Source organism: Hippocampus bargibanti, linkage group LG20 (assembly GCF_051943395.1).
Source record: "Hippocampus bargibanti isolate YZ-2025 linkage group LG20, ASM5194339v1, whole genome shotgun sequence".
Classification (NCBI taxonomy): Eukaryota; Metazoa; Chordata; class Actinopteri; order Syngnathiformes; family Syngnathidae; genus Hippocampus; species Hippocampus bargibanti.
In genome coordinates, this window is record NC_142753.1 from 9348558 (window position 1) to 9363045 (window position 14488).

Consider the following 14488-nt stretch of genomic DNA (forward strand, 5'->3'; position numbering starts at 1 on the left):
CGAAAAAAAAAGGACACATTGTAGCAGTCCTTCCATCACGTCAATGCTTGTTTGGTCTGAAAACCTCGTGTTGCGCCAGAAGAGGGCGTCCAAGCTCCATATAAGGAATTTATCAGCCTGTGGAAACGCAATACACTGTCATGTCTACAAGAGGTCGTCATTTTCTGCCTCTTTTCTGGGACGCTACATTGCAGTCCAGATGCCTCAAAATGACACGGAATAAATTCTTTAATCGATTGCAAACATGTATGCTTTCCTCTTCGGAACTATTTGAATCATATTCATAACTGTATGTGGAACAAGAAAGCATATTCTCCGAATCTGAAGCCATTGTTTTGATTCTAGAGCAAGGCAAGACTTCCTGGCGTGATGTCACGAACAAGGGGGCGGGACCTCCTGAAACTCGCCATCTCCGAGGTCATTTTGAAGTACTTTTGGGACCCTTTAAGTCATTTTTATTGGTGTTTTGCATTTGACTAAAAATATCATACTGTGTGTTGTGGGTATTTTAGATGCTATAAAACGTTTTTCTGATGTCATTTAGGAAACAAAAAAGTGACGGTGGTTGTCCTTTAAGCTATGGCTAACGGTAAGATTTGAAATAGGCAGTCTGCCTTTTGACGGGTACATTTAGAGTTTGCTAATGATCTCTTTTTGATTTGCTTTCATTCGGCCTTTTCTCAAGTGACTTGGCCGAATGGGTAAAAAGGAGACCAATTGGTATGCATGATTCTGATTTGCCAAATAGAAAGGTCACTCGAACAATCTCATAGGCCCTTTCAGTGGCTCAACGGGTTGAGAGGAAAAGGGAAGTGACAGGAACGGTGAGCGAGAAGGCTTTGTTGTTTTCCAGTGACCTGATAGACTTGTTTTGTACGGTCAATTGTAAGATTTACTCACACTTCCGGTCGTGCCCAGGGACAGATGGTTCATCTGCTGGGTAAGGGGACCCATCATGCTGGCAGGCTGCATGGACATGGTGTGGTCCATGGCTGGCGTGATCACTGCACCCTGGATAGATTACACAAAGCCAAGCACAAAATGTTGATTCCAACTACTTCTAAGCATTAAAGGACAACCGACGTCTCTGGACAAGTTGTGTCCATAATTTGTAAAATGGCTTCAAATGACTTCCACTGAGTGTATTTTACAATGATTCCACCGCATATAGCTATATTTTACGTTTTAAGACTCGTGCTGAATATTCAGGAAGTTTTGTTTTTGAGATGGTGACGATTCCTGACGTGACGTCGCGTCAGGAACGCCCCTGACCGAGAAAGAGACACACAATGCATTTTGGGTACTTTGTTTGGTCTGAAAACTTTGTGTTGATGGCAAAATTAGAAGGAAAACACATACATAACGCGATGGTGAATTGTTGTGTATTGCACCAAGACTACTATTTGATACTAGTTGTACTAGTATTCCCTGCAGACAAATCAGTCCATTTCCAATGGGGCTTGTGCGCCATCTTGTGCATTTTCTGGGAGCTGCATTGGAGTCCAGACGCCTCAAAATGATACGTAAGGACTTCCTTAATCGATTGCAAACATTTATGCTTTCCTCTTCAGAACTATTTGAATCATATTCATAATGGATGAGCAACAAGACGATGTTTTCAGACCAAACAAAGTACCCAAAATGCATTGTGTGTTGCTTTCTCGGTCAGGTGCGTTCCTGACGTGACGTCACGTCAGGAATCGTCACCAACTCGAAAACAAGACTTCCTGAATATTCAGCGCGAGTCTTAAAACGTAAAATATAGCTATATGCGGCGGAATCTTTGTAAAATATGCTCAGTAGAAGTCATTCTAAGTGATTTTACAAATTATGGACACAACTTGCCCAGAGGTTGTCCTTTAAGGTATTTTTTACAGCAGACAAAGCCTGTCACAATGGTCAATTCTCATAGTGTAAAACTAAACAACCAAAAAATAACCCTCTCTTCGTGTTGACTTCTTGTTTCGATTTGTACACCAATGATTACAGGGTTCGCGTCCGGATGTCGGGACGTACAAGAAATCAGAGAAGTGATAGAAGAGCAGCAGGGGCAGTGAGAAAGGAAAATGGAGGACGAAAAGGAAGTAGCACCTGTAACCGATTCAGCCGCTGACAATGCCTTCTAATGGGAAAAAGGGAGGCAGAGCAAACGGAAGGGGCTTAATTCACAGACGTGTCAGGGAGAGTTAAGCCGATTTGTGATTTCGATTTTCCGTGTTTGTGGGAACCAGTGTCTGAGCGAGAGAGAAAGAGGTGGGGGTGCTAGCTTGCGCACGAGTGTATGTTTGTGTGCTGGTGTGTTGTTTTATGTCCCCCAGTAGACAGACTATAAAAGAAAATTAAAGACGCACCACCATCGGAAACAATGGAAAGTAAATAAGAAACGTTACAACGTCGCAGTCTATTATTATTTCCTTTTTGGGTTTTTTTTAATGGCCGCCAATTACTCGCGAAAAGCGCCTTCAATGACTGATGGATCGCCGATCGGTATCAGACGGTTCGCACACTCAGTCACCGCCCGCTCGATAGAGCGGGTAAATGTCACAAACGCGGCAGGTGTTTTGCCTGACTGATTCATTTATGACATTGGTGTCTAACTCAAGGCCCGGGGGCCAGATTTGGCCCGCCGTGTCATTTTAGATGGTCCGACATAGCAGCTGACGACTCCCATCATTTTTTTCAAAAATGCCAACCAAAAATTTTAATTCTCGCATGGAATAAATATGAGTTATTTTCAAAGCATTTTCTTGTTACCAATCCCACGGTAACGATTATATCGTGAAATCAACAATTATTCTTGACTTTTTCATATGGTTTCAGGTATTATGGGCCACCAAGTGAAGGTTCTGAGGTGCATGAAAGGATTAAATGTGTCAACAATCTAAGCTGGAGTTCATTCAAGGAATTTGTACGGCAGGTGCTAGAAAAGCAAACAGCGATGTGCCATCTGGGCCTGCAAGGCCTTCTCTGCTGGCCTAAAAATATCTGAATCTTAGACTGATGTTAATTATAATTTGTCCATAAATTCTGAGTAAATAATGACAAATAGTCTTTCAGCTTCCTTTCATTATCTCTTTAATGTTTAAACCACCCCCCCTCACTGCTGCGTTTTTAACCAATCACGTGGCTTTAACCAAAAACAGTCGGCTGCCATTTTGTTGTTAGAAGAACAGGCTCATTCGCGAACGACACATCACTTCGCTTCGTGTACAAAAAAAAGTGTATACAAAGGTAAAGTTCGTATGCCAAGGTAAAAATTTCATAAATGTAACGTTCGTAAACAGAAAAGTTCGTAAGCCAAGGGGTTCGTAAACCGAGGTATCACTGTATATACAAAATATTCCGAAAGTAAATAAAGTGTAGGTCAGGGGCGTCAAAGTCATTTTTTGCCGCGGGCCACATTGTAGTTATGGTTTCCTCTCGAGGGCCGTTATGAATTTGGGGAACCCATTAGAATGTTTAAATCCCTTCAAATATTACATATAGAGCACACGGCAAATTAATGAATAACTCGTTTTCAAATCTGAAGTCAAGAATAATGACTTTTATTGTGGTTGACATCCAAAATGATGAAATTTTGGCTCAGATTTTAGCAATCATCACGGAATTTAACAAGTTTGATTTGCTTTCGCGGGCCGAAAAAAATGATGTGGCGGGCCGGATTTGGCCCGCGGGCCTTGACTTTGACACCTGTGGTGTAGGTTATAACTATAAATACAACCCCAGAAATTGCGGACTCAAGGAAAATATGCAGTTTTCCATTGGTACCTGATCCTATTTGATCTAAAATGCTGGAGGTGAGCATTCCAACATCTCCAATAGTTTTGATCTTTCAGCTCCTTTCGCCGCAGGTGAACACATCCAACACGACGCCTTAGGCGGATGTACTCTATCATCCTTTCAAATGTTTACCGGCATCGTGCTTGCCTGGTGATCATTTCCTCACCCCCATCAAGTTCAACCGCCTGAAGATCCAAGAGAATATAACGCTGGACAACGAGTATGCTAGAGCGCTTTGTCACTGACCACAGTGCAGGTGTGAGCATTTTATTTCGGTGTACGTGATCTGCGCACGTGTTTGAGTACATTCACACAGTGTGTTTTATTCATGCTGTGTCGTGTAAAAAAAAACAAAAAAAAAACACTCATAACCACCTTTGTCTGCTGACTGCGGACAAAGAATCTACCCTCAGGCACATTTCTATTCATCTAAGTCCCGAAAAAAGGAGCCAGCGTGTGTCGTGTGGGGGGGCTTTTCACTCTAATCCACAGCATGAATCCCCCTCGGAGCAAATAGAGTACAATGGCTGTTCTGCGACTACCGACGTAGTAGGAGACACATTGAACTTATTTCCAAATACCTGGACTGACTGAGCAGAGAAAAGGAGGTTAGGAGTGCTTAGTAAATGGCCTGAAGCATAGCGTAGATCAAGTTCCTTAATGTCTATGGGAATATATGGTCAATAAATACCGCCTGAATGGTCATTTATTACATATGGCAAGAATAACATCACTGTCTATGATTTCTCTTCATAAGAGTATTTCTGTGCTTTTTTTGTTTTTTTTTTTTTGCGTAGAAAAAATATTTCCCAAAAGATCATCTACGGTCAGCAATGAAATTACGTGTGACCGTCCTTTATATTGGGGTTTATTGGTGTGCATATTGTACATATGTATTGATTGATTTTTGTATGTATGTATGTACGTATGTACGTTTGTATGTATGTATTTATTTATGTATTTATTTATTCATGTGATTATTTATCATTGAAGTTATTTTTTTTAAATTTATTTATTTTTGAATGTATTTATTTATTTATTTATTTGATTATGTATTTTTGTAAGTACATGTATTTGCGTATTTATCTGTTTGTTTATGTATTTATTTTTATGTGTTTATTTATCTATTTATTTGTATGTGTTTATTTATATATCTGCTCATCTGTTTATTTATTTCCGTGTTCATTTATTTACGTGTTTAACTAGGTGTCTCTTTTTTTGTTTTTCTAGTTATGTTTCTCTATTTATTTATTTATTTATTTATTTATTTATTTATTTATTTATTTATTTATCTGTTTTTTATTTATCTGTTTATTTATTTGTGTGTTAGTTTATTTATGTTTATTTGTTTGTCTATTTATTTGTTTGTCTATTTATCTGTTTATTTATTTATCTATCTATCCAACCATATCCAATCCATCCGTTTATTTACTATTTTTTAAATTTATTTATTTATTTATTTATTTATTTATAATTTTATCAGATTAAATGCTCAGTTAGAACAATTGGTTTAACAAAAAAAGGACATAATGAAAGGCACAGCAAGAGCAATTATTTCTAAAGATGGGCTTAATCATGCTTTAGAAAATATATCTTAGCTATTCTATATATAATATAGTGTCTATACATTCATGAGTATTCGGCTTGGATTTTGACTTTTGGGCAACAAGATAACCCTAGTGTTGTTAAAGCAAAAAATATTTTGCAAATATGCAGCAAAATGACAGAAATCTGTTGTTTTTCAGAATGTATCCACACTGAATGGTTTCTGAAGGAGTTTTAGCATTGGAGCTATTTTCATGAGTAGCGGCTAATTGCGTTTTGCATAATCAGCCGTGACAAATGAGCCAGTTAATAAATGTCTCTTTGGAGCTAATGATGTACTTTATAATCCATTGTCAACTATGTTTTAGGTGACAAATGAATCGGGATTTGTAAACTACAGTGATATCTTGGCTTACGAACTTAATTGGTTCCCAGACAGAGTGTGTAAGGCGAAAAGTGTGTATCCCAAAAATTAATTTCCCAAAGGAAACCATTAAAATGAGAATAATCCGTTCCCAGGTCCCCATAAAACATATTTTTCTAATTTTCTAAGCCTTAAAACTACACAAAATAAACCTTATTTTATGTATATGTATGTATTTATGCTGCGTTCTTGACCAATCACGTGGCTTTAACCGAAGAATGGGGGTGGGGAATAGAGGACAAAAACAGTCGGCTGCCATTTTTTTTGTTAGAAGAACGGGCTCGTTCGCGAATGACACATTGAGGCAGTTCGTATGCCACGGTAAAAATGTCATAAATGCAACGTTCGTAAACCGAAAAGTTCGTAAGCCAAGGGGTTCGTAAACCGAGGTATCACTGTATTATATTGTAATGCTGGATTTGTTGCATTCCCATTTTACCCTTTAAAAATTTGTGATTATGAGAAATTGACGACATATGCGGACACCCACTTTGAAAGGGAAATACAAGAAGCCTCCTGCCCCGAAAGAGGAAACGATCCACATCTGAAGAATTTTAAACCCAAGTGTCAACATTAGAGGAGTCGACAGGGGAGCACCTGAATAACGTGACACGGAGATAAAGGATTTTGCTCGTCCGCCAATGACGTTTGACGCCTGTGCAAGTATTTGCCCCCAACAGATGAAATGAAAACGAAAGATGTGATGGATCCATCACCACCCGTCGATTCATTTGTCCGTTCGTCACGGGCAATATCTCTTGACGAACAACGCTGGGTTGAATTTCAATTCGCCCGTTTTCACTCTTGTTCAAAATTGTCGATTGGAACGTAATTGACTTCGGGGGCTACGTGTCCAATTATGGTGACATATGACAGTTGTAAGCAATCGCTTCACGCCGATAGTTTGTGTTGAAATACATTACATTAATCTAAGCAAAGTACTCGTGGTAATGAGGTAATTATCAGTGGCCTCTGACTGAGTAGAATATGCTATTTGGATGGACGCATAACGGTGAGAGCGTTTGTCGGGATCAAGGCAATTGAAATTAAATGTATTATTATTATTATTATTATTATTATTATTATTATTATTATTATTATTATTATACCATAGCACATTTATTCTACGTAAAATAAGGTATATTTTGTGTAGTTCTAAGGCTTAGAAAATAAGAAAATTATGTTTTATGGGGACCTGGGAACGGATTATTCCCATTTTAATGGTTTGCTATGGGAAATTAATTTTTGGGACACACACTTTTCGCCTTACACACTCTGTCTGGGAACCAATTAAGTTAGTAAGCCAAGGTATAACTGTATTTTCAATTTCCAAATAAATTCGCGAATGAGTGAATGCAGGTAGGAAAAATGGAGCGGAATAGCTACACCGGCAATAGCAGTGAGCAAGTTAAGGTAGCAGAGGTACGCAAGGAGTGATTGGGGGGGGGGGGGGGGAGAAAGGGCAACTGTCTCAAATTCTGCCTCGATAGTCAAATCCGTGAGAGTGACAACATTCCTCCGTCTATATCCGCAGTGCGTTTTTAATGTCAAGCAGTGAATCCACCCCACCCCCCCAACCCCGCTCACCCCCTCACTGTCTGATTTGGGCAGATAGTCACAGTCCAATTTTAAGGCAAGAGCCAAACTGGCATTGAGAACTGGCTGGGGCACAACAGAGAGGAATTCAATACTTCACCTACGGCATGGAAGGGCCGATACACTCCGGCAAATACACATTCTTAGCACAAACACTGTTTGGGGAGGGGGTGTGTAACAAAAAAAAAGGGGGTGAAGGTTCGGGGGGGGGGGGTCTGGCTAAGTCATGGGGAAAGACAGCAATTCTGCACTTGGTTGGCGCTGCGGCTCAGCTTTGCTCTTTGGAAGCCTGAGAATTTGAGTGTGTGTGACTGCTTATCTGTGTGTAAGGGACATTTTGCACTACTTTTAAAGACACACACCCAAAAAACTAAATAGATGGATGGATAGATAGATAGATAGATAGATAGATAGATAGATAGATAGATAGATAGGTAGGTAGGTAGGTAGGTAGGTAGGTAGGTAGATAGATAGATAGATAGATAGATAGATAGATAGATAGATAGATAGATAGATAGATAGATAGATAGATAGATAGATAGATAGATAGATAGATAGATAGATAGATAGATAGATAGATAGATAGATAGATAAACAAATGTGTCATACCAGTGTCATTCAGAAAAAAAAATGTATGGATATTTTGGGTCACATTGTAATAATAATAATAATAATAATAATAATAATAATAATAATAATAATAATAATAATAATACATTTCATTTCATTTATAAGCGCCATTCAAAACTCTCAAGGCCAAAACTCTCAAAGCCAGCTATCTAGCTAGTCAATAGAGAGCTAACAGATAACAAATAGATAGCTAGCTAGCTAGATAGCCAGCCAGCCAGCCAAATAGATAGATAGATAGATAGCCATTTGTTATCTATTAGCTTTCTATTAACTAGCTAGCTATCTCTGCATCTATCTGAGTCACCTCCGGGCCGAGTGAACGATTTGCACGGTGGTGGACCCCAAAAAACGCAGGCAAGAGGGAGGTGCAGGTTGTACTTGACACATTTTGTTAAATAAAGTCAGCAGGAACAAAATCGCATGCAACAAAATTCATCAGAACAAAAATGTCCAAAGTAGCAAACAAAACCTTGAGTGAAAAATGACAAGATGCAGCAAACCTGACAGGGTGAGACAAACTATGACCCGACCCTGAATGGCCGTGCCGGGAATCCTTTTAACTGCTACTGATTAAAATGAACAACATCTGTGCAGCTGCCGCGGGGCCCTACCGTGCCACTCGTTGGTCGCAAAGCGAAACGTGACACTTTGTGCCAGAAAGTAAGAAAAAAAAACAGCAACAATACCACCTCGTGAGCAGCTAATCGGTTTCCCTTCATGATTGATGTACTTATGTTATATATGTTATATATCTTATGTTGCAAATTCGAAATAGCTGAACAGGAAGCACATTGAAGGGGTTTGAAGATTGCAGGTTTGTACGTCTGCCTCATCAGTAAGGGGGAATTTCTTTGAGGAGGCCCGTGAGCCCTTGAAATTTGAATCTTTGGCTCATTTGCTGCGATTCAATGAGATGCTGGCACGCTGCCTGTGTGTAAGGGGGGTAGCGAGGGGGGGGGGCTTTCACGGTTCAGGGGTTAAGGGGCTGGGAGCAGGCATACTGTCAGCCCGGGCCATAAAGCGAGACAGCTTGGTCGCTATCATGGTTTGTGATAGCCAAAGTTGGAGCCTCGCAGCCGTTTGGTGTCGGCTAAATGAGCAAAACACAATGGGGGAGTGGCCACGGGAACAGATAACGGACACATGGCTGGCACACAAAAAAAAAAAAAAACTGTGAAGATGCGGCGATGAAACGTGCCAATCGTTTCAAGAGGTCTCGTGACGTGTTGTTGGAAGATGGACAACAAGACAGTCAAACAGGCTGGAGGGGGCGTGGGGGGATAATTGGCATGCTCGGAGTCGTGCATTCGGTTTGGCAGCAACATAACAATAAAAACGGCGACAATTGATTGGCTTTGTTTTTTTGTTTTTTTTTGGGTTCTCAATTATCCGTTGCTAATTTAGAAAAAAATCGCACCGCATTGCAAACGTGATTTTAAAACTACTGAAAGGACAACCGACACCTCGGGAACAAGTTGTGTCCATAATTTGTAAAATCACTTCAAATGACTTCTACTGAGCGGATTTTACAAAAATTCCACGGCATATAGCTATATTTTGTGTTTTAAGAATCGCACTGAATATTCAGGAAGTCTTGTTTTCGACTTGATGACGATTCCTGACGTGACGTCACATCAGGAACGCCCCTGACCGAGAAAGCGACACACAATGCATTTTGGGTACTTTGTTTGGTCTGAAAACTTCGTGTTGATCCGTGTTGATGACGAAATTAGAAGGAAAAAGACATAAATAACGCGATGGTGAATCATGTGTTGCACCAAGACTACCATATAATACTAGTTGACAATTTCCCAGCAGACAAATCAGCCCATTTCCAACTGTGCTTGGGCGCGATCTTGTGCATTTTCTGGGACGCTACATAGGAGTCCTGACAGCTCAAATTGATACGGGAGGACTTCTTTAATCGATTGCAAACATTTATGCTTTCCACTTCAGAACTATTTGAATCATATTCATAACTGGATGAGTAACAAGAAAGCATCTTCTCCGAATCTGAAGCCATGGCTTTGATTTTAGAGCAACGCAAGACGTCCTTGCGTGCCGTCACGAACAAGGGGGCGGGACCTTCTGAAACTCACCATCTCCGATGTCATTTTGAAGTAGTTTTGCGACACTTTAGCTCATTTTTATTGGTGTTTTGCATTTGACTAAAAATATCAGCCTGCGTGTTTTGGGTATTTTAGATGCTATAAAACGTTTTTCTGATGTCAGTTAGGCCTTTAAACATACTTATGTAAGAATTACACATACATTCCATACAAAATATAGCACTGAAGCAACTTACGAACAAATTCAACTTATGAACCGCTCGGAATGTATCTCGTTCGTAAGGTGGGGAGCGTCAGTACACCGTGTTCGAAAACAAGCCCATTTGTGCAACAATAGCTTTCTGCTGACCACAAAAAAATGCCTCCAAAAGCGGAATACGATGCAAGACACCGCGACGCAAGCGGAGGCAAGAGTGAGTTAAGACAAAGTCAGGAGTTCACGCGTATTGAAGGTAGGGTGAGAGTGGATTGGAAGGGGCAGCGGCTGCTGAGAGTGTGTCGGCCTGTTTGGTGACCCGCTGCGCCCAGATTACATGTTCGCTGTCCCGCAGAGGGAATGGCAGCGAAAAGGATCGGTCTGAGTGGTAAATGACCACAGCGGGCAGCATCATGTGACTGTTCGAAAAGCACTCATGGAGTTCACGCTGGATCCATTTTCTCTCACTCTTTGCGAACATTAAATTCTATCGACACATTCCATCAATGTGGGATCCATCGTCTGTTTTTTTTTTTAACAACACCCGTCTACAAAAATACCAAAAAGAGTGCGATTGAAAGCTGATAGAGATTAGACAGAATAAGAAATTATTTAAAAGTTTCATGCTTTTGTATACTTAGTCAACATGTGTGACTCGAATACACAATTGAAGCACAGACAACCTGGGGTCAATCTGAGGTCAACAGACACAGCAAGTTCAACTGTCATCTTCATCGAAGAGATCTGGCGTTGGACAGAATTTAAGACCTGGGAAACTCCTTTATAACCGAAGCAATTTATGACTTGAAACTGCTTCACAGGAAGAGCTCATTAGCCAGGTTGCAAAGTTAACAGTTCATGGAAGAGACAATGTTTGACTGCTTACAGCTGTTCGTGCTTAGAAAGCCCAGGGCGTGGTGTTCTAAAGAGAAAACTATGTTTTTCGAATGTATCACTTAAATTTGCATATACTCTAAATAAATAGCTTGGCAGAGGGCTGCAGAATTCGGGCATCTGTCATGAATGCCTGCGTCTCCTGCCGGCAGTAAAGACAATCTTTCTGGGTTCGAGTCTTTGTCCACTGTGTCTGATAGACCATCTCTGACAAAAGCTCAACAAATGTTCCCTCTGAGATGTTGACTACTGAAAAACCAAATGATCCTGCACCGAGAAAAGACCGTGGCAGATACGTTGTTTCAAAACAGGCCGCGTGACGGTTTGCGTTCCCAATGCGAAACGTTTATAGCAGCGATGGCCGCCCCCTGAAGTGTGATTGTTTGCATCTGTACTTAAAAACCGAGGAACCCAAAAGAGGGGTGACTAAGGTAGACGTTGAGTAAGGGCCTAGGGAACCATTTCCTTGGATACAGCTCCACGTTGCTATGTAGCGGCCTTTAACTAAGGCATCTATTATGGAAATCATTTTGTGTGACGGAGTTAAGAGGATATTAAGAAATCAAACGTGCCGCTGTTACTGATTTCCCACTCCTGTTCAATGAATGAACTGAGGGAAGAGGGAGAACAAAGTGCACTCGACGTGCTTTAAGGGGCAGAAAAAGCCCCGAGCAAAGCCTCTGGCAGAAGGATTTAAAACCTTGATGGAGCTAAACAAGAACACTTATGCCGCAAGGATCAATTTAAATTGCTTAACCTAAAAAGCCTTGATCACTGATGTCTTATTAGCTTCACCATGACCAAGACTATTTGACAGTGGTGGGCCATCAGGGTCTGCAAGGCCTTCTCTGCTTGCCTAAAATCTGAATCACAGACTAATTTGAATTATATTTTGTCCATGAAGTCTAATTAAATAATTTCCAATTGTTTTTCAGCTTCCTTTCATTGATTTTCCCCTGGGTGCTGCTTCCAGATGTGTGTTTTCGTATTTAAGCATTTAACCCAATCACATTTCAGCCAGCATTTGTCACCAGGGTCAGAAATCTACCTGGACGCCTTCACAATCCGTTCTGCAGGCCTTGGTGCATAAAATAAGTGTCGATGAAACTCTTGCTTGAACCAATCAGAGTTCGAGCTAGCAACCCAAGGCCTGCTTACGGGCGCTTTAAACGCCGGAGTTTTTGCAAATTATGATTGGCTAGTCACTAGCCGCTAGTGATAAATGCATAATGGCCAGAGCTAGCACACTGTATCTGTCGCGAGCTGTGTAAGGACATATATTATGTTGATATAATAGCGGTTTTGTCAACTCACAATAGCTAAAGGAGGAAAATAAATTGATTTGATTGCAGATACTGTTGAAGCCATTTTGAAAACGTACTTTTCAAGAATAGATGGACATCATTAAGGCTGGACAATCCCGAAGCTAGCAAAAATAGCAATTCATATTGCAACTTTATGTGGTTATCATGACACATTCATAGTAAATATTCTAACAGTTTAAAGACAGTATTTCTCAAGTTTCTTCAAATCGTAAGTTATTTCCTGGCCAACCACACCCTCTAGTGGACGTTTATTAAATCACACCCCAGTTGCAGCTGATTGATTCAGGTCAAGCACTAGTGAAGGCCTAGGAGTGACATACACGGCCCGCCACTGCTATTCAAGGACATTTTTTTGGAGTTTTTGAGAGAAAAAAAACAATATCTTCCAAATTCAAAACAAAAAAATGGAAATGGATCATAAGGGCATGTTGAATGAAAATGAATAGTTGAAGACTTACTGTAGGTTGCATAACGTATTGTTGATGAGGCATCCATGATGTACTCTGGACCTGGAAGGAAAATAAAACCACAAAACATGAATTTAGAATGTCCTTCCATACGTCGTTTCCCGTTTGACGTTGCGTCTAAACTGACATCTACAAATCCACTGGGTTAAGGAATTTAAATATGGATGAAATGGCTTAACTTCACCAAGTTGAAAAGAGTACCGCAGGTGTGAAGAAAATGTACCTCATTATGATGAACGGTACAACTTGCTCAAAGACTTCATTAATTAGAGCTTTTCTCTCTTAGAATAATGCCATTAATTCTAAATTAAGTCACGGCACACATCGGCGTCTCAGAGGCGGAAGGTGTCGGCGAAGGTGAGGATGGAAAGTGGGATTTTGTAGCTAAGGAGTCAAATGGATGATAGCAAGTAACACAAACATGCACTGTCACCAATTTCTATGCAGGCTGACAGTGAGGAAGAATAAAGGAGCAAAGCAAATGTTTTTTTCCCCCGACGCGCTGGAGAGAATTAGACAGCTTGGAGCAGACAAACACGCAGGCTGGCCACTGATCCTGCTAAAATGATTTGATTCAACCAAGACAAACAAAGAATAATCTGCTTTAAGAGCAATAAAGCCGATGAGTCAACCCAAACTCGTGATTTGGACGCGCATCTAAACAAGCATGATGCTCTACAAAATTAAGCTAAATCTATTTGTTTAGACAGGCAGTGTTTGCTACCCCACTAGTTTCGCCTAAGACGGACAGAGTTCATCCCGCAATGAAAATGTTGGACTATTTCGGACAATAATTTCAGAAAATACAGGGACACAGAGACAAGACGAACCAAAATATATCAACGCTGACTTAACTTTTGTTTCCTAACTGACATCATTAAAACGTTTTATCGTATCTAAAAGACTCAAAACACGCAGGCGAATATTTTTAGTCAAATGCAAAACACCAATATAAATGAGTGAGTGTCCCAAAACTACAGTAAAGTCTCGTTATATCGATATCGGATATATCGATAGTCCCGGTTATATCGATACTATTTCTATGCACGCACGGAGAAAATTACATGCAAACAGGATCGGATATATCGATAGTCCCGGTTATATCGATATTTTTTCGGACTCCCTTGGATATCGATATAACGAGACTTTACTGTACTTCAAAATGACCTCGGAGTTTCAGAAGGTCCCGCCCCCTTATTCGTGACGTCACGCCGGGACGTCTTGCCTTGCTCTAGAATCAAAACAATGGCTTTAGATTTGGCGAAGATGCTTTCTTGTTACTCATCTAGCTAGTTAGCTAGCTAGTTATGGGGATAGCGAGATGGATAGCAAGCTAGCAAGATAGATAGATAGAGAGGTCTCTGGACATTTGTGTCCCGTTAAAAATGACCACGACAAAGCAGAAACATTCATTTTGTCTGGTTCACATGGCAGCTGGAAATTTCTTTGTCTTTTCTTTCCGTCTCGTTTTTCCGAAGACGAAGGACTCACCTTCCCGTCGTGACTGTCTGAAGGGCAGAATTACTGGCTAGGTGGCAGAGCTGCCGCAAGGATTAATATTC

At 40.5% G+C, this 14488-nt stretch overlaps 1 protein-coding gene across 4 annotated transcripts in view; it reads right to left on the bottom strand.

Moving 5' to 3' along the window:
- Positions 1-14488, bottom strand: part of rbms3 (RNA binding motif, single stranded interacting protein) — a 159698-nt gene that overhangs the window by 10984 nt on the left and 134226 nt on the right. For all 4 annotated transcript variants that reach the window (XM_089023398.1, XM_089023399.1, XM_089023396.1 and 1 more), the window contains exons 10-11: positions 12918-12968; positions 901-1011 (exon numbers count right to left, since the gene is read on the bottom strand). In XM_089023398.1, coding sequence (XP_088879524.1) covers positions 901-1011; positions 12918-12968 — 162 coding nt within the window. The remainder of the gene's footprint in view (positions 1-900; positions 1012-12917; positions 12969-14488) is intronic.